At 38.0% G+C, this 24,471-nt stretch overlaps 1 protein-coding gene across 1 annotated transcript in view; it reads right to left on the minus strand.

Moving 5' to 3' along the window:
* rnf144aa (ring finger protein 144aa) overlaps positions 1 to 24,471 on the minus strand; it is a 73,870-nt gene that overhangs the window by 20,157 nt on the left and 29,242 nt on the right. Inside the window, exons 2-5 of the mRNA XM_030126893.1 lie at positions 16,378 to 16,528; positions 12,667 to 12,771; positions 8,018 to 8,078; positions 1,535 to 1,751 (exon numbers count right to left, since the gene is read on the minus strand). Coding sequence (XP_029982753.1) covers positions 1,535 to 1,751; positions 8,018 to 8,078; positions 12,667 to 12,771; positions 16,378 to 16,512 — 518 coding nt within the window. The 5' untranslated portion in view covers positions 16,513 to 16,528. The remainder of the gene's footprint in view (positions 1 to 1,534; positions 1,752 to 8,017; positions 8,079 to 12,666; positions 12,772 to 16,377; positions 16,529 to 24,471) is intronic.

Raw genomic sequence — 24,471 nt, forward strand, 5'->3', positions numbered from 1 at the left:
GAGAGCTTGAAGTCTTTTGTGGTAGTTGTGGGTGAGGCACTTTATTTTCTCAGATGGTCAAGCTACCCATTCTTCTTGGCAAAACACCTTCAGTTCCTTTCAAATTTGGGGTTTTCTTCCATGAACTGCATGTTTGAGACCTCCCCAAAGTGGTTCAATGATATTGAGATCAGGAGACTGAGATGGCCACTCCTTCACCTTCACTTTTTAGTGCTGTAGCCAATGACAGGTCAACTTGGCCTTGTGTTTTGGGTCATTGTCATGTTGGAACATCCAAGACCGTCCCATCCAAATAAACTTCTGAGCACAACTGTATATTCAATTTAGATGTTCATGAAAACACAGTAAATTCAAAGGTCATTACATCAAAACAGAGAAAACTGAAGAAAAAGTGACTTCTTCAGCAAAGATATCAAAAACTAAACATAAAACAAGTGTCTCCATCCACTGTCATTGATCCAACTCCATGGGCTTTACTGGTGAATCAGTGCTGTAGAAGATGACAGTGTTTCCATGTTCACTACAGAGCCTCTGAACGTCAAAATGGGTCATATCTGAGGACCATGAAAAGATGACGAACTGCATTTTACATCAATTACTTACATGGATTGATAGGATTAATGGATAAGCAAGTATTAAACATCTTAGATCAGTGGATGCTTTTGGTTGCCGGTGGTGGTTTGGGTCTTTATGGGTTAATATAGTGTCCTTGTCAACAGACCTAAGTGGAAAGTATTTCATGTGCCCTCCACTTGCACTTGTCTTTAACTGTTTTGGGCAGATAATATGAGATTTACTGCACTAATCCTCTGCTCTATTACACCAGGTTTCACTTAAGACATGTCAAACGTTGTCATGGGAACTGAGGGCCCTCTACATACTCACATTTCCCTGATGAATACGTTTAGCTCTTTATTTGTGTGCTTTAATGCTGTGCACATATTTCCTGTATGTTCTTGTTTCTTGTATTTTAATGAGATCCTGAGAAATAAATATGTGTGCTGATAGCAAGTTTGCAAAAGCACAAGGCTAGAGATGTTTTAAATAGTACAATTGATTTCAAATGTGCCAAATTAAGACACTCCTCATTGGCACAAAAAATAGATGTTATTCTACATATCTGCCTTTTACTGAAAATAAAATATTTTGATACAACTTTTTGTAACCATAAATTATATTTCCCAGTAGTGGTAACAAACTTATTTTGCAAACCAATTTGCACAACACCGGTGAGTGTAGGATGGCTCACAAGGAAGTCTCCAAACGCAGCCCGGCTCCATTCATTTGGCAGTATGTGCTCAAATTTGTGTTGTTTTTGATTGCTTTTCTTGTTAGAATTTGCATTGCCTCTCGCCTGCCAAATCAATCATTGTGCATCGCTCTGAGGCTGCCTGCGATCTGACAACCACAAAAGGAGGTGGCAACGTCCTCAGAGGAATAGCCTTCACGCTCAGACACTAGTCACTAAAAACATGTCTGAATATGTAACACTACCCCGAGAATAGAAGATGGACAGAACAGAGAGGGGCTGTACCTGTTTTCTCCTGGTAGGAAGGAGGTAATGGGCAGGTTGTTCTCCTGACAGGCCTGCCCAGGGTGCCAGTTGGCCTTACAGGCCGAGCAGAACTCCAGGGCGCAGACGGCGCATTGGACCAGCTGGGGCAGCGCCGGGGAGTCGGCCTCCTTCAGTTGGCACACGGCCTGGCAGGTCGAAGAAGGGCACCACGTCCGGCACGGGTCCAACAGCACCTCTAATGGTGTGAGAGAAATGCCAGGGTCAGGAACTGTTAGTCAGGGGTCAGTTCACCACAAACACAAAGAGGAAGGAACTCTGGGGAAACGCTTTTGGAGATGGGATCCACTTTGTACATGACATGGATGTTACCTAACAGATTACACTTTATTGATTAATTGTAATTGATTCATTTGGAATTTTTAAAACAAATCATCTAAACCAGTGATTCTCAACTGGTGGGTCTCGACCAGAAAATGGGTCTCAAACCTGTTTCCAGTGGATCGCGGGCCTTTGCCTGGGCAAAAAATAATGTTAAGAGACACTCGTTGCAGTTTATTCATTAAATTCATGTTTGCATGAAAACACCAAGTGTGTTAAAAACAGCTGTGACTGAAGTGTTGTGACTGTTATGTCAGCTTTATGATTAATGTTGAATAAGTGACTGAATGCACTTTTTTAACTGAGTGCACATCTTCGGCTTTGGTTAAAATGTACCTAATTTAATGTTAAAGGGAAGATTTCCCTCTTCGGGTCCATGATTGTTCAGGTTATTCACATACTGTTTTAAAGGATAGTTTGTAGATATAAACATTTTCATACTGTAACTTAACTTTTTTCACTCTCAAACATAGAGAAACGTTTGGAGTTGTCATTATTTATAGGTTATTATGTTAATATTTTATTGGTTTGATCCATTTAAGATCATATTGCCCTGTATGTGGCTCTGGAAGTTAAATGAATTTGAAACCCCTGACCAAGCAGAGAACATGTTTGATGTTCATGAACTCCATTTTAAGGCTGGAGTGTTGCTAAACTGATAAGAGCGTGTATATTGGTTGTTTTTTCCACGCTCACCTCTGAGTTCTTCTACAAACACAAACTGCAACATGCTGCTAAACTTATCTTGAAATGAACACAAGGGTCAAATAAACATTAAAATCCCAGCACATAAATCAAAATGAATAAAATCCATTAAAATAACTATGTTTCCATGTATGTTAAATTAACTACTATTCTGGATTTGTTGAAAAATGCTCCAGAAAGGTGAGAGATACTGATAATATTCTGGTTTTAAAAGGATTCTTTGGACATGTATGCAGTGCATTTAGTATATGGATCTAATTTTCACATTTTACTGCAGTTGCGACACACAACCCCCTGTTTCTGGTCATCTGGAGTAAGGACAAAGATCCTTTCTTGCAGAGATGGATGCTCCAAAGACAGGAAGGAAGGAGAAACTCGCCTACTGTTAAATATTATACCATAGGATATCAACACGTTTATGGATATGGAGCGAATATTAAAAATTGGACCTGTTTCTAAAGTGCTTGGTGGAACAAAAAAATGGAGGGTTGTGTTTACAGATGGGAACATCTGCTACCAGTGGAAAAACATAAAAAAAAAAAAAACACTACTTTTAACAAGGTATGCACGGCTGCATGTAAACAGGAAAATTAGAGGATTACTCATGAAAACAACTTTTTTTTGGAATTAGAAAAAAGGCAGAATATTAGTGTGTAAATAAAATTCATCAGTGATTAAGAGTCGATAATATAAAGTGTTATCCAACTTTTAAACTGCTTAATAAAGTGTAAATATTGTCTTTTACGTCTTCCTTGTTACCTTATTTCCATGTCCGGTCCACCCTTGTTCAGATCTGTTATCATTCTCTGACCAGTTTTTATGTTTTGCTTTGGGTTTCTTTTTTTTTTTTGCCAGTTCTAAGTTCATAGCGTGATGCACTTGCCCTTGTATCCTCTATTTCCTTCCCCTCACCGCCCTGCCAAGAACTGTGAGCACACATTCCACATGCACTCTTGGCTCAGCCTGAGAAATATGGAACAGTTACAGAAACTGTTCTGCCTGACTGGACCGGGACATTGATGAGACGGCTGACTGCCCTTATCCAGGCACCATCAGCGACTCTTTCAAAGGCTTTCTGGGATTTTTTATTCATTTACCGGACCCTTCTGTGTTTTTTTATACATGTGTGTATCTTGGATATGTCGCACATTGGACCAAAATATCTCCCACAGATAGCCGGGTGACATAGCGTTTGAGTCACGCCATTTTCATCCTCATCTAAGCTTTCAGCAACCCTATGGATAGGGATACTGTCATCCTAGGGGAGACCACTTACTACAGGTTTTTCCTTTATTTTGTCACCTGCCTTTAAGTGTTAGTGTTGAACCTGAAGGAAAGTGAGAATCATAGCGCAGTTTCGTGGCTGCGTTCTCAGGTAGCGTGGAAACTCTAATGCAGGGGTGTCAAACTCATTTTAGTTCAGGAGCCACATTCAGCCCAATATGATCTAAAGTGGGCCGGACAAGTAAAAAAAACAAGTGAAAAAAGTAAAATTACATAATGAAAATGTTTACATCTACAAATGTGAAGGACATGAACAACCTGAAATGTGCAACCTTAACAATATTATGGCTCAGATGATCCTTTCCACATGTGCATTAGGATTTACAGATCACAGTGGATCTACAAATATACAAAACATTTAGTAACAGGCAAAATATTTTTAAAATTACACTTCCTTCTCTTAAGAAATGAAATGAAACATCGTTAGATAGATAGGTAAATATGTTTGTAGTTATTTAGAACAACTTAATTTATTAAAGATTATAATATAAATTGTGTTTCTCATCACATGTCTAAGGGTAGACAGGTACATATTTTAAAATGTTTGTAGTTATTTAGAACATGTTAATCTATTAAAGATTACAATGTAAATTGTGTCTCTCATCACATGTCAAAGGGGCCCCCATTTATAAGCTGAGGACTGCTTCTGGGGTGTCCTATTACAAAATGTATCTTGTAAATGAGTTATCGATTTTGACTGTAAAAAGTTTGTAATAAATCAATTGATTCCTTGATTGATTGATTGAAATTTCAGGTTGTTGGTATATGTTCAGGTTATTCACATTTTTGGTAAAAGGATAGTTTGTAAATCTAATCATTTTCATGTAATTTTACCATTTTACCCAAAAAACACATTATAGCTGTCATTATTTATAGGTTATTATGTTATTATTTTACTGGTCTGATCCACTTTAGATCATATTGGTCTGTATGTGGAACCTGAACTAATGCCCCGTTTCCACTGTATAGTACCGGCTCGACTTGGCCTTTTTGCGTTTCCATTACGAAAAAGGACCAGGAATCTGGTACCCGGTACTACTTTTTTGGTATCACCTCCGCCGAGGTTCAGGACAGGGGACCAGATACTAAAACGTGACGTGTACACACTGCAGACCACTGATTGGTCAGACAGTTTTCTCTGTGACCCGCTGTTTTACAAAAAAACGGAAGTGGACAGTAAATATAGCGGTACATTAATTCACATGATAACAGCCCAAAACTACACCATGGTCGGTCGAGGAGATTCAGTCTTTGGTGGCCGATGTAAAAATGCAGACGAGACAACACGCAACAAGTGAGTTTTCAGCAACTCTCTGAGCAGACGACACAGAAATAACACGTCGCACCGCTATGACGTCCAGGTACTGTAAAGTCAGTAGTATCTTGTAATGGAAATGGTCTCCAGGAATACCGAGTCGAGTCGAGCCGAGCCGAGTCAGTTCCACATTGTGGAAACGCGGCATAAAATGACTTTGACACTGATTGTTAAAACAGTGTCCCAAAAAAAACTGATATCATCTGAGATGTCCATATTGGAGTGACAACATGGTCAGGAGAAATGAAACTGAGTAGGATTGATTTTGGACATAAAATGTTTTATTCTACAAATTTCAACCCAAAAATTCTGGGGGATGGTAATTTTATAATGTTCCAAAGTTATAACAAATGTTCAATGTGTGCGTCGCTTGTGACGCAGCGCACATCAAGTCGGTAGTGGAGTTCCTGTTTTTCCAACACAAACAGCCTTCCTCTTGAAACTTCTTGAGGAGCATCCAAATCTGCTTTCCTGTTGGTGCTTGTCTATGAAATTTTCTAACAAATTCATGTTGCGCATTCACAATTGACTGAGTATGGGTGTACTTCAATACACAGAACGCCTTTTCTGTTGCAGTAAATGGCATGTCTATTCCTGAAAGCAGAACAATAAAAATGATTGCATTTTTTTTAGTGAAAAGAGCAAACACATTTTAAACAAATTATTAGGTAAAGAAATGATGTCAAAAATTTTTGGGACACCCTGTATATTCAGTGTAATTTTTGCATTTCACCAATTCATCCCACGGGCTGGAGTGGACCCTTTGGCGGACCAGTTTTGGCCCACAGGTCGTATGTTTGACGCCTGTGCTCTAATGTTACTGATTGGCATGTCATGGAAGGAAGCAACAGAGCTGCCATTATCTTTACAGCACTGATATCCCAGTCTGTTATTACATAGTTAACATTTATTTTACAAACAGCCTAAACCACACACATCAAATATGTAGTGGCACGCTGAGACAGAGATAAAACAGATTTAACTAAAACATCTTGCTATGCTAAGAGACCTGCCACCATCAGAGCCTAGAGCTGAACCAATCCAATTAGAATCTCTTTAAACAAAGTCTACCAACCTTTTCCCTTCACGCACCAGATATTTGATGAAGCTTCTGTTACAGTTTGATGAGGATGACAAGTTTGAGAATACTCGGTACATCTCTGACGACTGATAAGCCCATACATCTGTTATAAGAAGGTACCCTGAGTTGTAATTCAACAAATTAAAGACCAGATTTTTATGTGGGGCATATTAGCATGAGGCTGTAAACAAAAAGTACTCATGGGAGTGGATAGTTCTGTAGCTGAAAGCCTCAAAATGCACAAATTAGGACCTCTGATGCACCTACTTTCAATTCAGTAATATCTAACACAATCTGCAAAGACCAGCACGTTAATACAGTCGCAGAAAAAAAAAATATTAGACCACCCTTGTTTTCTTCAATTTCTTGTTCAATTTAATGCCTGGTAGAACTAAAGGTACATTTGTTTGGACAAATATAATGATAACAACAAAAATAGCTCATAACAGTTTAATTTCAGAGCTGATATCTAGTCATTTTCCATGGTTTTCTTGATAATAACCAAAATCACTCAAGTTCTTACATCAATAGCTATGGCATTGTACTGACAAAAACAGTGCTACAAGTTCATATTGTGTCACCAATGGGATCATCTAGTTAGAACCCTAGTGTCAACATAAGCCTTTAAATATAGACTTAACAGTACTGCATTTTAGTTTGAATCTAATATCATCTCATTTCATTTCATTTCATTTCATTTCATTTCATCTCATCTAACCTAATCTAAACTCGGCTTCTTCCTACTCCTTTTTGGACATAAAGTACTGTTAAAGAGTCACAATGAAATTGTTATACATTTGTGTGATATTTGTTTTCTTTTTTGGTCGATTTATTTCCACATATTGGATTGTCCTTTTAAATTTGGAATTTCTATTGCCCACTTATGTTCGAAATAAAGTCTTTTTAATGCCTGGTACAACTAAAGGTACATTTGTTTGGACAAATATAATGATAACAACAAAAATAGCTCCTAAGAGTTTAATTTCAGAGCTGATATCTACCCATTTTCAATGGTTTTCATGATAATAACCAAAATCACTTCAGTTCTTACATCAGTAGCTATGGCGTTGTACTGCCAAAAACAGTGATTTTAGGCATTTAATGTTTTCTTTTCTGTCTGTTTTAGTCACATGATACAACACAGGAGTTAGTACTTGATTGCATAACCATTGTTTTTGATGACTTTTAATGGTTTAATTTTTTTTTTTTCTGCGACTGCACAGCTTATACAGTGGTCAATAGAACTTTACTAAACCAATAAACTTAATGACAGCATGAATAAAATGATAGTTTTTATTCCATCCTGACAGTATTTCTGATGAAAATGAGAGTTTTGCTGGTGGAAAGCTAGTAAATGTGGTCCCCAGTTCTGAATCTGTCAATAGTAATGTGCATGGAAATAAACCCGCAGCACAAATTGATAAAAACCTGTCAGCGGCAGAGTCTGAAATTTATCAAACGGGCATATTACTCCAATCTTTTCCAGTGGCGTTTCCCAGATACCCCATGGTGTAATTCAAAAGCAGAAACATCCACAGGGGGTGATTGACTGGTTCCAGACAGAGCAGACAGCACTTGGGCTACACGTGCAAGACGAGATTGTCATCATTGTGTTGTCACAGTGAAATACAGCAGTTGGGGAAGACAGGAGAGTACAAGTGTGCCTTGACAGCCAGTGCCTACACATCACCCACAGAGAAAAACGGATTCAGTCTCAGCTGCGACTGCGTTCACTCACCTCTTTCAAACTGAAGCTTCTTGTATCTCTGCATCATCTCTGTGGCCACCATGCACTCAATCTGCAAGGAAGAGGAGAAGAGGCGCAGGAGGGAAATAAGCAGGTCATTGTGCATATTTATAGACAGAAGCAGCTTGGAGCAATTATACATTCACCATAAGGCTGCATGATATACGGAAAAGAGTTTTTTCCTGACGTACAAGAAAAAAAACTGATTTTTTTAAAAAAAGATTGACTTGAAATCATTTATTTGGAAACATTTAACCATTCTGGAATGACAAGAATTTGTAGGGGAGTGCATCAGCAGGAAAATATAAATAATCAAGCACTTTTAGAAGTTCCTTTTTTAAGATATTAATACATCCTAAAATAAGGGGATATGAATGTAGAGGAAAAGTGGTTTCTACAGGAGTCTATATCAGGGTTCCCACAGGTTTCTACACGTTGAATTTAAGACTCATTAAGTCCTTTTTAAGACTACTGAGAACAGAATTTAATGCCCATTTCACGGCCATATTGGCAAAAATACGTGACTCGTAGAATTTAGGAAAATGTATTTATTTACTCCAACGCCTTGATCCCCACTGTTCCAGGTCATTTCTCACCCAGGGGCTGCGAAGTTAGAGATAATTGGTTTCTAATTTCAATATAAATTGTCGAGTTGGAGAGCAGTCAACTAACGTTACTTTCTTTGCAGCTTGGATACATTTTTTTTTCTAACTTTATTTATAGAACATTTTAGATAGACAGAGTGATGCACAGCATGAGGTACAAAAATATAGCACAGACATCGACTGCCACACCTGAATGTCATCTGAAAACATAAAAATAATCCTTTCCATTACTGAAATAATTACATACATGTGACAATTCATTCTTAAGTTGCGATCGAGTATCAGCTTTGGTTTCATAAATTGATCGATAATGACGGAGGTGGTGGTTTGCTGTGCATATACTGTGTATTCTAGAACCCTTAAAAGGTTCAACATGTACAGTTTGGGTATAGTCCTGCTTACATGAAGCTGTGTTACTGTACTGTGCTTCATTTCCAAGTCAATAATTGTCTGTTTCCTACATCTGTCACAATAGCCTGTACACTGAACTCTACCTTCATTCATAAAAGGCTGATTTTTCCACATAAACTTTGTTGCTTGCTCCCACGTTTTTCAGTGTATCTCTTTAGCTCTTCTACAGCAGCAACTTTGTGTGCAATATAATAGCTTTGTTAAGTTTCAATTAGCTTTATACTCCTGAACTTAGAGTGTAACTATGGACTGTATATAATGAGTGGGTGGTGGAACTGTGACAAAGCCCATTGGTTTGTAATGTGCTGTTTTGAAGAATGTACTTTTTAATCTGATCATCACAATGCTGGCTTTTTAGGAACCAGAAGTGACCATATTTGGACAAAAGGGACAGAGCAGTTGAAGCACGAGGGACCACACTGCAAATAATTTGGTTCTTACTAAGATTAGAAAAAATTTAGATTTAGAAGTGTTTGATAATCTATCTTGTTTTAAGAGTTAAGTTCTTATTTTAAGTGTTCATACATATGTAGACTTGCTTATTTCTACATTTAATAATCTTAATTCAATAAATCTTGTCAAGTGAAATTATCTTGCTACATGGACAGCTATTTTACGGGCAACTGGCTCAGTTGGTAGAGTGGGTCGTCCAATGACCGAAGGGTTGGCGGTTCGAATCCTGGGTCCAACTGTCCACATGTCGAAATGTCCTTGGGCAAGACACTGAACCCTAAATTGCTCCCAGTAGGGCCTGGCAGCGCCTTGCATGGCAGCAGCTGCCTACTGTTGTATGAGTGTGTATGTGTGAATGGGTGAATGTGAGGAATTGTAAAGCGTTTTGGGCACCATTAAGGTGCAGAAAATGTGCTATATAAGTTCAGACCATCTATTTCACTTGTTTTGTGTACCTTTTTCCTCAGATTTAATGTTTCTATCTTGTTTTTAGACACCCCTTTTTTTTGCAGTGCATGGGTGAGGTACTGCTAAATACTAGCCTAATGACTCAGTAAAACAGGAACCTTTATCATGCAACAAAGTCCTTTTACAACCTTGTTACTAGAAGTGTTGACCAGGACTACAGTTGAAATTTCTATTGAATAAACAGAAACTTCAAATATCAAGACTTTTATTTGATGCGAGATCTAATTAACAGAGCAATAATTTACACAAGGACGGCCAGATTACTTAGAGCTTCCTAATAAAATGTATGAGACCAAAATGAGGTATTGCTATATAAGTTATTGACATATTTAAAGATAATTCAGTGCAGTTCTATAGGAGCCATGGCTGTTTGGAGTCGAACCCCAGTGGCCGTCAGCGGTATTACAGCTTTAGAATACGTAGCATTTTCTAATTTAATTTTGGACTTGTTATCGATGATCATTTCTGTGACTGCGGAGACAGATGACCCCCCCCCCCCGATTTCTATATACAGTTCCATATATATTGTTCAGTCTTTAATTAAGTTGCATCACAGTGTTTTTTAAGTGAGTATATGAGCCCCATTTGACTATGTTTATTCTGGGAAAACTAAATCATCCTTTGGAGGATAATGTATATCCATTGTAGTTACCTGAGTGCAATTGCTGTTAAATTTAAGACATTGAAGAAGAATGGTCACTGCAAGGTTGAACGAACTTTGTTACACGATTCGAGGCTCTTTATTTTTGGGACTCGTTTGCCTTATGGGCTGGTGAAGTGCATGTCCTGGACTCAACAAAAACAAAAACTGGAATGACATTTGTCTCTTTTTTACCAATGTTGATCTGCTGGTGAATTTACCTGTTCATTCCAAATAAAGATACAACTAAAAAAAAAAAAAAAAAAAGAATACATAGCATTGACCAAATTCACTCAAATTTCATGCAAGTACACCAGCATGCATGAATCTTACATACTGAACCTTTTTCTACTAAATTACAGCAGACAGACCTCTATTGTTCTATTGTTCTCAAATGGTCGAGCCACAGCACGACATGTCTGAGTTAATTATCCTCACCTGACATTGCGTGCCCTACATTGTGACGATTGCAAATGCTGAGAAGATATATTGTCCAGCAGCAGTCATAATTCAGTATGTAAATTTCATTTCCCGAACAATGTCAAATTGAACATTTCAACAAGATCAGAACTGGCCATTTATTTTCCAATTGAGCCCTTTATCTCGTCCTCAGGCAGGGTAAGGGATTCCAACTGCCTGAATGTATAAAAGGTGCATTCACAGGCTCAATAAAGGTTAACTGTATTCAGTTATTGGGCAATGAAATGAGCTTTTAGGCTTGGTCAAAGAGCAGTCAATTATAGGTTGAAGACATTGCTGTTAGAGCAGACAGTGATGGGGCATGCTTCGCCTGACTGGCAGGAGTAGCTGAGGTTCCATTAAGGCCCCGTGGCATTGATTGATTAGAAACATAAGGCTATAGTATGCCTCCAGACCTCAGAGACCAAGGAAGAGAAAAAGTGAATCCATCAACCACACTGCCCGGAGGAGATGTACCAGACTCTGCCCTCGGATTGAACTCCACAAGCATACAGGAACGCCAATTATACTGAAACGAACATGCCAGCAGGTTCAGTTCATTCAGCGGTCCATTTGAGGAAACCTTTCTGAATGGGTGTAGAGGTGCTGAATCAACTCAAGAGATGCGTGTATTACCAGCGTGATTTTTTAAAAACTTGTTTTAAAGGAGTGATATTTTGCTTTTTTTTTAAATGGAATTATGCATTTTAAAACATTTCCCTGTGGTCTACATAAACTGTAAATGTTATGTTTGGGTCTGAATTCTTCATTAATTCAACTCCACAGGTCCATCTTCAACTGTATTTCTGACTAATGACACCAGAAAGGTTGTTTTGAGCGCTGGCCCCTTAAATGCAAATGAGCCACTTCACACCTCACCCCCTTCAGATTGTTGGCTGTGCTTCTCTGTCCCATTCAGCCACTTGTGTTCATTAAAACAACCAACAACTGAACATGTTAGGTAATCAGCTCAAAGTTTGGACATATTTTGAGTACGGAGTACAACCACTGCTGCTAATAAACAGTTACGGCGTATTCTGAGAAATGTTCGTCGGAAGTCTTGACCTTATATATGCAAATGTTGTGACGTAACTAGTTACAGACGCAACTAATTAAGAAGGAATTAAAAAAGGTTGTAGAAATCCACTACATTTTTTGGCAAAATGAATATCAAGATAGCTTTGCAGCACCTGGAAGGTTCAAATTCAAACTTTTTAAACTATTAGGGTCCACAAATACACAAATAAATGGACCAAAGATTAATAAAAGTGGGTTTAGAAAAATATGACCCCTTTAATGTGGGAAGAAAACAACGGCACCGACCTCTGCATGACACTGGAAATTATTGATGTGAACAAATGTTATGGCTCATTTCACACACATGCATGTTCAGATCTACATGTGCAAACTGACATCTACGCAGCCTGTTGTACAAGATAAAATAGAACACACTCAACATAGCCAAAAAGACGAAATCATTGTCTTTTTAAGTGATTTATTTTAGCTAGGACATTACTACTTCTGACGAGCTGCAGGGGATGTTTGTTAAGCAGCCACATTAAATGCAGACAAAGCAGAAATGTGTTTATTTCTAATGTCAATACCTCATTTTCTTGCAGGTGTCCTCTTTTGGGACAGGCAGAGTCTGGGCAGCTAATTGCGGTTTCAAGGCCTTCTTTAATCAGGAGTTCCACATACTGCTTCAGGCACTGAAAAGAAAAAAAAAGAAAATCAGACAAACAAACAAAACGTTGACCCAGTTTAATATCCTGTCAGTCACATTTAAAAAAAAAAAAAAAGAAAAACTTAAACAAATACATGTGCACTTTTATAGAAACAGCCAACTGACCACTTAGTAGTTTATTGAATATTCTACTAAACACACTAATAAATGGTCTGTATTTTCTGTTGATGTATTGTTCTAGTAAACTGTGTAGGAAGTATCAGTATTAGCACATTCAATAGCTACTAAGCAAATGTAATTTGCATAAAATATCAGACACTTTGTTTACATTGTTGTTGATAATGAAAGTAGTGACTAAATACTGGTAAAAACTGTCGCCACCCTGACTGTGTTCTAGGAAGTAGCTCCTATTTTTAGTGCTATTCTTGGGCATTGTTTCCTCATCTCTCAGCTACTTTGGGTAAGATCCGATGGCCAATGGGTGTGCCCGGTTTCTGTACTAGCTTTTTCACATGGATTTGACGACACAGAAAGGAAGTGTGATTTACAATACATTGTGAAGCCATAGGCAATAAATGTTATCACAAATCTCTGTGGCTTTAACACTGTTTTCTGTGCTGTTTTGACAGAAAATGGCAAATGCTATTGCATTCAAAAGGCCATATTAATCTAAATTATTTGCAGTCAGAATGATATATCAATGAAAAATATGCACCATCTTGGCACAGTTAGACTCCCGCAGACCCAGTGCAGGCATTTACTGTTAAAATATCTGTTGGTAATGATTTAAACATACACCTCCCGGCCAAAAACAAAGCCCTATATGCGATATTTTGTTGACTCATCTTTAGTTTTACAGGAAACATTTACTGTAGTGTCCCCACAAAGTTTGGTAATGCAACAGTGAATGACAACATTTTTTACATGCATCGAAGCATTAAGTTTTGGCCAAGATATTGTATTGATGATGGAGAGTCAGACCACTGTGTTAACTCTTCTTCATCACATCCCAAAGGTGTTCAATGTGGTTCAGGTCTGGACACTTTTTGTGGCCAATACATATGTAAAAATGTTGTCTCATGTTCCTGAACCACTCATTTCATAATCGGATTAGACAAATCCTGGTACTGTCAACTTGGAATATGTCTGTGTCATCAGCAAAGAAATAAATTCAGTGGCATTCACTCTGCTCATGCAGTAGATTCAGGTTCAGCTGACCTCATTTATTAGACACATAATGTTACTGAATCTAAAAATGATCAACTGAATCAACCCCAGATCATAACACTGCCCCCACAGGCTTGTACTGTAGGCACTAGGCATGATGGGTAACCACTTCATCCACTTCTCTTCTCATTCTAATGGACCCGTCAATCTGGAACAGGGTCAGTGTGGACTCATCAGACCACATGACCTTTTCCCATTGAAATACAGTCCAGTCATCATGCTTTCTAAAAACTGATGGTTGATGATTCTGTTGGGTTTCTGTAAATTGGCTTAGAGTCTGGTTTCAACCGACTCGATATGTAAAGTGTCATGAGATAACTTTTGTTATGATTTGGCGCTATATAAATAAAATTTGATTGATTTAATTGATTTAATTGATTGATGATGATGTCATAGTAATTTTCCAAAAGAAAAATCTAATTTATTTGCTTAATTAAAGCTTGGTGAGCCTTTTTTTTGGCCAGGATGTGTATACTGCAATGAAAGAACATCTGAAAGTAACCAGCCAATGGCAGTCTTATTCCAACAGACTACTTCCTGTGAGTAAGAATACTACTAGTAGTGCACTACCTGTTTCTACCGATACCATTTCTGATCAACAGGCACTATTCTTATGGCTCAAAGGTAACAGGTACTGATAAAAATCCAACAAACTTTTATCTGATGAGCATTTACACCACACAGATTTACACTGTACATGTTATTCTCAGTGTAGATGAAAAAGTTAATGTCTCAGTGACAGCCAGACCCAGAGGCATTGTGTTTTCAGGTTGTCTGTCTTCCTGTCCATCCGATTCTCATCATCGTCATGTCTCGTGAATGCCTTGAAGGACCTTCTTAAGATTTGGATCAAACATTCACTCAGACTCAAGGCTGCACAGATTAGAATTTGTTGCTTAAAGGTTAAAGGTCAAGGCCACTGTGACCCAAAAAAAATCTGTTTTGGGACTTAACTCAAGAATTCATGCAGTAATCAGGATAAAATTATAGGATGAAATGCTGACATTATTTAGTTAAAGGTTCATTCTGAGATTGTAGTGTTCTGAAAAAAGCATGCTTAATTTTCCTAACAGTCTCTAAGTGAGGACAGGATGTTTCTCGGTGGAAATGATTACCTTGAATTGTACTTGTAGAAGCAATTTCCACTTCAGCAAAACACACAACAATTACCCTTTGTTAAATTAACAAATTAACTTAACCTGAGAGTAGCATGTCAGCTGCTTTTCCATGTCTACATTTCTTTGAAAGTGCTTGCTGTACAGTTCTGTTTACTGTTGCACATTAATAAATAGGGTAATGTGGGAAAAAAAAATCATATCACGATCATTTTTTTTTCATATCAGATGATATCAATACGTATCACAATATAAATCCAATCAGATAGAAAGAGAGAGAGAGAGAGAGAGAGAGAGAGAGAGAGAGAGAGAGAGAGAGAGAGAAATACATATGTCCACTTTTAGAACTATCCCCTCTCTGCTGTTACGCATTATTTCCCCCGTTTTAATTCCATTTTATTCATCTCCCTCCATGGTTTGTGTCTGTCGAGCCGTGCGGACCTCTGTGCCATAACTGATGTAAACCAAAAGTGTAACAACAATGCTTTGACCATCCGACTCAGGGTTCTATGCCTCTGTTCTATGCCGGAACCAAAACGGTTTGCACTCTACTTTTCAGTAACCTGGTTGGCCGCATTCTGTCATGTTTTCTCCTGAGGGAACACTCATTTCCTCCCGCTGTAGCCCATTAGCACGTGTGTGCCTGTGCTGTGTGCCTCAACCTAACTTGACATGGCTCTAGCATGATTGGTTCGGTGCGGCGCTACTTAATTATGATTGGCTGTTCACACGTCTGTCAAAACATGAACGAATGAATTCTATTGAAATTGTATTGAGCGTGTCTCATATTTCTATCAAAGAAAAATTATATCGCGATTAGAGCTGCACAATATAATGTTTGGGCATTGTCATCGCAATGTACGTGTGCGCAGCAGTCACATCGCAGATCCTTCAGTGTAGGAGGCAAATTAACTCAGCGTGTTTTCATCTAATTTCAACCTGGGTAAACAAAGACTTGGTGCCAAAAAGAAAAGCAACATCAGTTATCTGGATTTATTTCAGCTACAACAGGGATGATACTGAAACACGTGTTTTGTGTTGACAGTGTCTTGCAGCTGTTGCCACAACAAGAGGTAACACAACTAATTTGTTTGACCATTTATGTCGGCACCATACAGCTACTATATCCTCCTGAGCATTTTTTCATATCGCAATATATATCACAGGGTTAAAAAAACTGCAATGTCAGTTTTTTCTAATATCGTGCAGCCCTAATCATGATATATATGGTTATCGTTTTATTGCCCAGCCCTATTAATAAATGACTTGAAACAGTGTATTCTGCTCACCAGTGTACAGAAGACACATTGGCACTGTGTGATGGTGGTCATCTGCTCCAGGGGGAACTCTCCAAGGCACAGCTTACATGAGACCAGAGGGTCCACGGCCAGTTCCCAGGTGGGACGGTACCGTGCCGTGGTCATCTTCACCGCCACAGAGCTGGAAACACCAAGGAAGAGGGAAAGAAGGCATGATTAATAATTAACACAAATGCATGTGGAGGCAGAGTGAGGTAAAGTGAATACAACCAGATGCGGTAACGTTCATAATCTCACTGACATCAACAGAGGGAGTGAAAAAAATATGAGTTTCTACATAATATGTTCTTTATTTGCTGAGACACAATCAGCGTAACAGCATGAGCAGACACTGTAAATGCACTGTGAGTTGTGTCCAGTGAGAGTACACACACAAATAGGTTTGCTGTATGCAGAATGACACCAGCTCCTCGCCTAAATGGTCCTTGTCAACTGCATTCATTTTCATTGCCGAGCTCATGCTTTCTGGCAGTAAAAAAGCACAGAGAAAACGCAGTTCAAAAGCTCTTCAGACTCCTGTAGCTATCAGCTATCACAGTTCACTATGAAATTTTCCCTCGGATGAAATAACACTTTTTTTTTTTCCCTCCGCCGCACGTCATCGCATCTCTTTTGGGCGAGTCAGAAAGGGTTATTTTAGGCCGTCTCGTCTCGCTCTCACCTTCTCTCTGTAGCTGAGAGCAAAGAGCACCCACTCAGCTGTTTACAGGAAGTGGTCCTGCGCACACAACGTCAACGCTGTCAAGCTCCCCCTTCGCTGCTTAGCAACCGACTGAAAGACGATTCTAAGGATGGAAGGGGGCACCGATAGGAGGGAAAAAGAAGCATGGCAGAGGAAAAGAGAGGAGGAAAGTTCACCTCTTTTTGTGTTCTCTGGCCGCAGTACATTGTGCCTCGGTGTTCTGCTGCCTCTTCACAGACGTGCAAGAGGAGGACAGCGAGTGGGAGGAGAGGGGTTGAAAAGTTCAGATGCATAATCAGTCCACAGGTTTTTGTGGTGTCTACAATGTGCTACACAGAGAAAGGAGTGGATGTAAGAAAAGACAGTCTGTCCTGTTTTATACAGATATGGCACCATTTTACACCGTATCTTTCAAAGAGGAAGGGAAGAAATCTGGGCTGTTTAATCCGAGTCAAGTGATACATATAAAGAACAAAAAAAAAAAAAAGAGAAGAGAATCACTAGAGGAACATCCAGTCAGTCATGAGATGCCAGTGTTTCTCAATTAAAGACTTTAAGGATATTTTTACTTCCACTGTGATTGCAGTTTAAGACCAGTTTCACACCCTGTCACGCTGGACACTGGTGATGTCGTTGATGTGAAGACACAACCAGATGGTTTTCTGTAACAGCTTTTTGTTTGTTTTTTTTTCCTCTTCCCATGTGACTCTAAAACCTTTAAACCCCAAATTCCAAATTTCTCAACAGACTTGATCCAAGCACTCAATATAATAAAACATAAAATCGAAATTGACCAAAGGGTCAGAAAGTGACCAGATGGGATGAGAACTATTAAGAAATAAGCTTTAGAGTCAAAGAAAGAGGCTCTGTGATAAAAACTACAAGCACTGTTCTTTTTTCCACTGGACACAGCTCTAAATGAAAAGAATGGAGTTTGATGCTGAAATGGAAGCATGTCTCTACATGGGTGGGTTTGATTGTGAGCCTTATGAAGGTATAAAGTTATTATGTGATGATATTATCTTTGCTAAGTTGCCGTCTCTTGATCCACAATTCAGACTAAACTGTGACAGTTCTGACATTGTTTGGACAATTCCAAACAGATCTTTAATGCAGCTATTGACAACAAAAACCATACAGAAAACTGAGTTGATTTGTGGTTTTGCTGTGGCTGTTTTCAGTCTAAAAAAAGAAGTTAAGCTAACAGAGCTATAACGTAAACTATCAGCTCACACAGCACATGGAGATTATTATTTTTTTATTTATGTATTACTTTTATTTATTTATTTATTTGGGACAGTGCATATTAATGAACATTTACAACAATTGCAGGTGTTAATATGCCAGATTGTAGCAACAGTGTTAATTTCCATCCGTAATTAGTAGGCAGGTGACAAGAAAGACAATTGACAAAAGGCAAAACATCATAAAAACACACAAAACAACACAGCGACAACACTCTACTGATGGTCACAAACTTGATTTTCCTTCATCCAATGTTTAAGTTGTGATTATAAGACACTATTATTTTGACTGACTTAAGCAGCTCAGAGTATTAGTATGAAAAAGCAAATTTGATGGTACTATAATACAGATGCGTGTAAATTTCTATATTTATACTTTATTCAGTGAGTGATACAGTCTCTGGATAGATAGTGTTGATCTGTTGATGTGTTCTGGTATGTGACTTCTCCCTGCTGTTGAGATTAATACTACAAATAACACCGTCAACTAATAAAAAAAAAAGTCAGCTTGAATTTTATGATATAAAACTTAAAATCAATTTTGCCAGAGGATGAAAAACAGGGGATATAATAATGTAACGGGGCTGAACAGAAGTTTCACATCAAGGTCAAGGTCCAGTTTATTTATATAGCACATTTAAAACAACGCAAAGTTCCAAAGTGCTGCACAAATCTGCAGATTCAAATGCTGGATATACTAAAACTAGTAAAATAAGAAGAAAAATCTTATATAGAACAGCTGACAATGCACCTTGACTCTGGTTAATGTGTGCTGTATACAAAGTGATTGGGTAATTACATAGTGGAACCCTTTAAATTTTTAAAAATTTTAATAAATTTATTTATTTATTTGTTGTGGCATCTTATACCTCTGTCATATGTCTCAGTGTTTGTCTTATTTTTTGTATGTTTGAAAGACTGAATATGAATAAAAATACATTGATTAAAAATAAAAAAAAAATACAAAATACAAAACATACTAAAACTAGTAAAAACCTAACATGCCCGCACTTGAAAACCCTCAGCCTTCAGTCTACACCAAAGTTTTTGCACAAATGAACAGACAGACGGACGACGAACTGATGACAATACCCTGCGGTGAGGGTCGAAGGGAAAAAATGTATACAAAATAATAGGATAAAAAGCATCTAAAAACAACATACATGAGGATAAAGAATATGCTACTGTCAGTGATGCTGTAATCATAATATATTGGCAACACTGTCAATCTGTTCATTCACATGTAAAAGGATACCTGCTGATCTTACAACACAATGATGTCAGACGTGGATCTACAAACCAAACAACATCGAGTACAGAGACGCAGTTTACATTGTGATAACGACAGGGACATGCGGGTATGTCGTGCAAATGTGAGCTTGCAAAACTGCAACAAAAAACTCAGATAATGGATCAAACGTAACAAAAACATGAGCCTCGATTTGGATTTTGAGGTATGAAAAGGCGTCTAGACAGAAACATTGGATATACTGAGGCCTTAATAGATGGGAGATGTGTCGAGAATGGCATGACGCAATCTCATTTTATATCTCCTTACTGCTTTGTCCTTTTCATGACATGAAATATTAGGTGTCAGTTTTCATAATGCTGTTCAATGGTGCAAGGACACATGAAAGAGGAGCATTCCCAATAGGAAACTTCAGTGAAGATACATGAGAGCATCCTCAGTGTAAGTCTATTATTGGAAAGAGACTCCACAGCATTGGAAATCTGTATCAGGGACAGAAAAAGAAGTACAGAAGAATACTGCGTAAATGTCTGGTGGAAAAATGCCTGTTACTGCCTCTCCAAGGGGGTAGATGGATAGAAAAACACATAATAGCCAATGCAGAAGAAAATACATGTCACGATAGGCAAATCTAAGTGAAAAATGTGGAAAAAGCCCAGAAACAAACAAACAAACGAAACCTAAAGGGAGAGCTGTGTAGTTTTTAATCAACAAAAATAAAATCCTCCTCATTTGTCTTAAATCGTGTCTGAAGTAGGAGTTTGTAAGAGATGCAAAGTGAGAAAACTGGGAAGAAAAATAAGAAAAATCAGGCACCCCACATGTCTGACTCAAATCCCATGGCATCCATTCATCCATCCTACATCTACCTATCTATCCATCCATCCTACATCTATCTGTCCATCCAACCATTTATCCATCAACGTTTATCTATCCATCCTACATCTATCCATCCATCCATCCTACATCCATTTTACATCCATCATCTGTCCTACATTCATTCATCCATCCATCTGTCCTACATCCATTTTACATCCATCCATCCTACATCTGCCTAGCTATCCATCATCCTACATCTATCTATCCATCCATCCATTTATCCATCCAACATTTATTTATCCATCCTACATCCATCCATCCTACATCCATCCATCCATCCATCCATCCTACACCAATCCATCCATCCGTCCTACATCCATTTTACATTCATCCATCTGTCCTACATTCATTCATCCATCCATCTGTCCTACATCCCTTCATTCACCCATCCCTACATCCATTTTCCATCCATCCATCCAACCATCCATCCATCCATGCCTTTGACTATAACAGTGATTATGTAATCATCATTATTTTAATGTCTCTATTAGGGCTGCACGATTAATCGATTTTAAATCGAAATCGGATTTTTTAATTAGTACGATTTTTAAAAAAGGGAAATCGTAAAATCGATTTCAACTTTCTCGTGCCTGCGGGCCGCGCGCTTGCGGGCTCCCGTAGGCTCTTCCTCCAATCAGTGCCAGCGGTCTATCACAGAAGTCCGTGTAATGACTGGACTTTAAATGTGTTCATGAGCCCGCAGTACTTACAGCAATGTAAGCTGTGGCTTCACGCACGGATCCCGCAACTGAAATAGAACTGCATGCGGATCACTCATCTTACGTTGCCCTTGATCCGTACCGTACTGTCTTCTTCCGAACCGGGTCCGGGTCTCGGGTCATCAGCCTCAGCAGAGGAGCGCAGACAGCCCTGTGCCCACACACATCCACCAGCACCACAGATAGAATCCCTCCAGCGTGTCCTGGGTCGGTCTGTTCCACGCACAGATCCCCCAGTTTAAATAGAACCGCATGTGGATCACTCATATTAACGTGGTACACGCACGCACGCACGACTGATGCCTGTCACTGACTTACATTGGTATCACTTCTGTGGGCCCAGATACCCAGAAAAAACAAAACAAAACAAAAAAAACAAACAAAACAAATATATATGTGTGTGTGTGTGTGTATATATATATATATATATATATATATATATATAATTTAGTCCTCTTACTTGCTAAATTTTTCATTCACAAATGTAAGTTCTGTAACACAAAACCAAATAATATTTATTTTTTGAAAGATGTTGAACTTTATTTAAAGCTGTTAGATAAATCTGGAAACAAAAAGGCAGGTATAAAAAAAGGCTATAAAAAACATAAGTATTTGCTCTGATTTGGACATTGTATTATATAGTGTATTCCCCCTGACAAACTTCTTTTATTTTCTTGTTGTATACATTGTTTGTATACTCCACTTCATTCAATAAAGATTTAATTAAGAATAAAACTTCTGGGGGTTCATCACGTGATCCCATCACAGATTTGAGGTCAGAGCAGTGCCTTGCATTGTTGGCTGCTCAAGAAAATGGCATGCTGACTTCTGTTGTCTTTTGTAGTTTTACCCAAAAATCGAAATCAAAATCGAAAATCGAGTTTTTAGAGGAAAAAAAAAATCGGGATTTTTTTTTTTGCCAAAATCGTGCAGCCCTAGTCTCTATTCACCTTTACAAAAATAGTTGGTGGTAAATAAAAGAAATTACAAATTTTATCATTATTTCCAAATTGCTTTCTACTGCTCAATCGGGAATTTTTTGTTGAGTCTTATTCTGGCTTGTGTTTGTATGTTGGTCTGATATTTTAGTAACAGTTTTTGTAAATCCAAGTCATACCATAGGTTCCATGTTAAATGTTTGTAACCAAAATCAACCAAATACATTATTAATATTACACGTTAGAAAATTTTATGTCAGTAAATGTCTTTGATTTAAAGAGATATATGTGTATAATTTAAGTATTATCAGAATTACATTTCAATGGTCGTAGAAAGTTAACAGAATATACAGTAATATCATTAATTATATCATTAATTGTATTTTTATTAATTGCCAACTCATGCCCTGTCCACATTAATTATCTATCTATCTATCTATCTATCTATCTATCTATATATATATATATATATATATATATATATTTCTTAAACACAATTTTTTTCTTCTGTTCTTTAAAAAAGACTTTGTCCACACTTCATTTACAAAATATCTCTGTCCACACAACAATGCAAAAATGACTACAAACTGATCCAAATGCTCAGACAAACCATAGCTGTTGTTGTCCAGCCTGTGGACACTGTGGTAACAGTGGACGTATCAGATGCAGAGGCTTTAATCTCTTCTAAAGGTGAAGCAGCTACAAGTTCAGATGTAACAAGTGGTGCCAGGTACAACAAATGCCGCCCCTCACATGTATTGTAGTTTATTTTGGCATCGATCCAGCTGATGTCATCATGTCTATGTGTGTGGTGATGTCAGCATATCAGTTGCCTTTATATATGTGCCAAGTTTGAAGTAAATTGAAAGAAAATTGATGTTGTTAAAGACACTTGAAATTTTGACCATTAGAAGTAAATGTGGGAAAAATAGATTTCAAATATTCAGAAAAAACTGGAACTTTCACCTACTATTCCCAAAATATTATCATATCTATTCTGGGTCACTGGCAATCTATAAACCAAATTTGGCAGTGTTAACAAACAAATCGAACCAAAAACAATACCCCATGCCTCCCTTTCAGGGGGGCGGGGTAAAAATGAAAGTTCCCTTAAGTTTTGGCTGTGGTTGTGGAAGTGTATTATTTACACAATGTGGATTTGTCCATAACGCTGGTCCAGTCCGTCTCCCAAAGGTATCCCTGCTGACCTCGATCTACTGCAGGTCATACACTGATTTATACACTTGGATTTGGTGTTTCAGTTGCAGCTTCACTACACAAAGCAAAAGGAGGTATGAGGCAATTGTTTTTCAGTCTCCCTATTTTCCATGTCCATGCAGATACATGCAAACCAGACTATTAACACAGTTTTACGACTTAAAACGTTTTACATGTGGACATTAGGCCAAAACTAAAAGAAAAATATCTGTTCTGCAAAACATCTCCATTAATGTGGACAGGGCTTCAGATATATGTTTATGGGGCGGCTGTGGCTCAGGTGGTAGAGCAGGTCGTCCAATAACCGAAGGGTTGGCGGTTCGAATCCCGCTCTGTCCTAGTCAGTCCGTTGTGTCCTTGGGCAAGACACTTCACCCTCCTTGCCTCCAGTGCCACTCACACTGGTGTATAAATGTTTGGTGGTGGTCGGAGGGACCGTAGGTGCAAAATGGCAGCCACGCTTCTGTCAGCCTGTCCCAGGGCAGCTGTGGCTACAAATGTAGTTTACCACCACCAGAGTCTGAATGTGAGAGCGAATGAATAATGGGTCAATAATGTAAAGCGCTTTGGGTGTCTAGAAAGGCGCTATATAAATCCAATCCATTATTATTATTCCAGTGTGCAACCTTTGTTTTTTCTTGCTGCTGGTAATTTAGTTTTCTTATCGCTATTTATTATTATCATTATTATTATTATTATTACTACTACTACTACTATTACTGTTATTACCTTAATATAACTTTTATCCTGTGATTATTAAACTATACATATTATATACATACATACATACATACATGCAACATAATTAGCTATTTATTATTATTGTTTGTATTATTATTTTTTATTTGATTATTTATTATTACTTGATTAACACCACTTTGCTACTTGTTGTTTCTACTATACAATGTGTAATTGCCCGTTTTGGGTTTTTTTTTAATTTTTATTTTTTTTTGTAAGAGTTATTGTTTTGCTATTTTCTTGTAGTATTTCTTGTGTATATTTCCAGTGTTGTGCTGCTATTTCCTGAGGGCTTTGCCTAAAGGATCAATAAAGTTCTATCCACTTTAATCTAATCTAATCTAATCTAATCTGACATCTCTAAAACATGTCTGAGTTGGACAGAGGTCTTCCAAAT

Source organism: Sphaeramia orbicularis, chromosome 22, assembly GCF_902148855.1.
Source record: "Sphaeramia orbicularis chromosome 22, fSphaOr1.1, whole genome shotgun sequence".
Lineage (NCBI taxonomy): Eukaryota > Metazoa > Chordata > Actinopteri > Kurtiformes > Apogonidae > Sphaeramia > Sphaeramia orbicularis.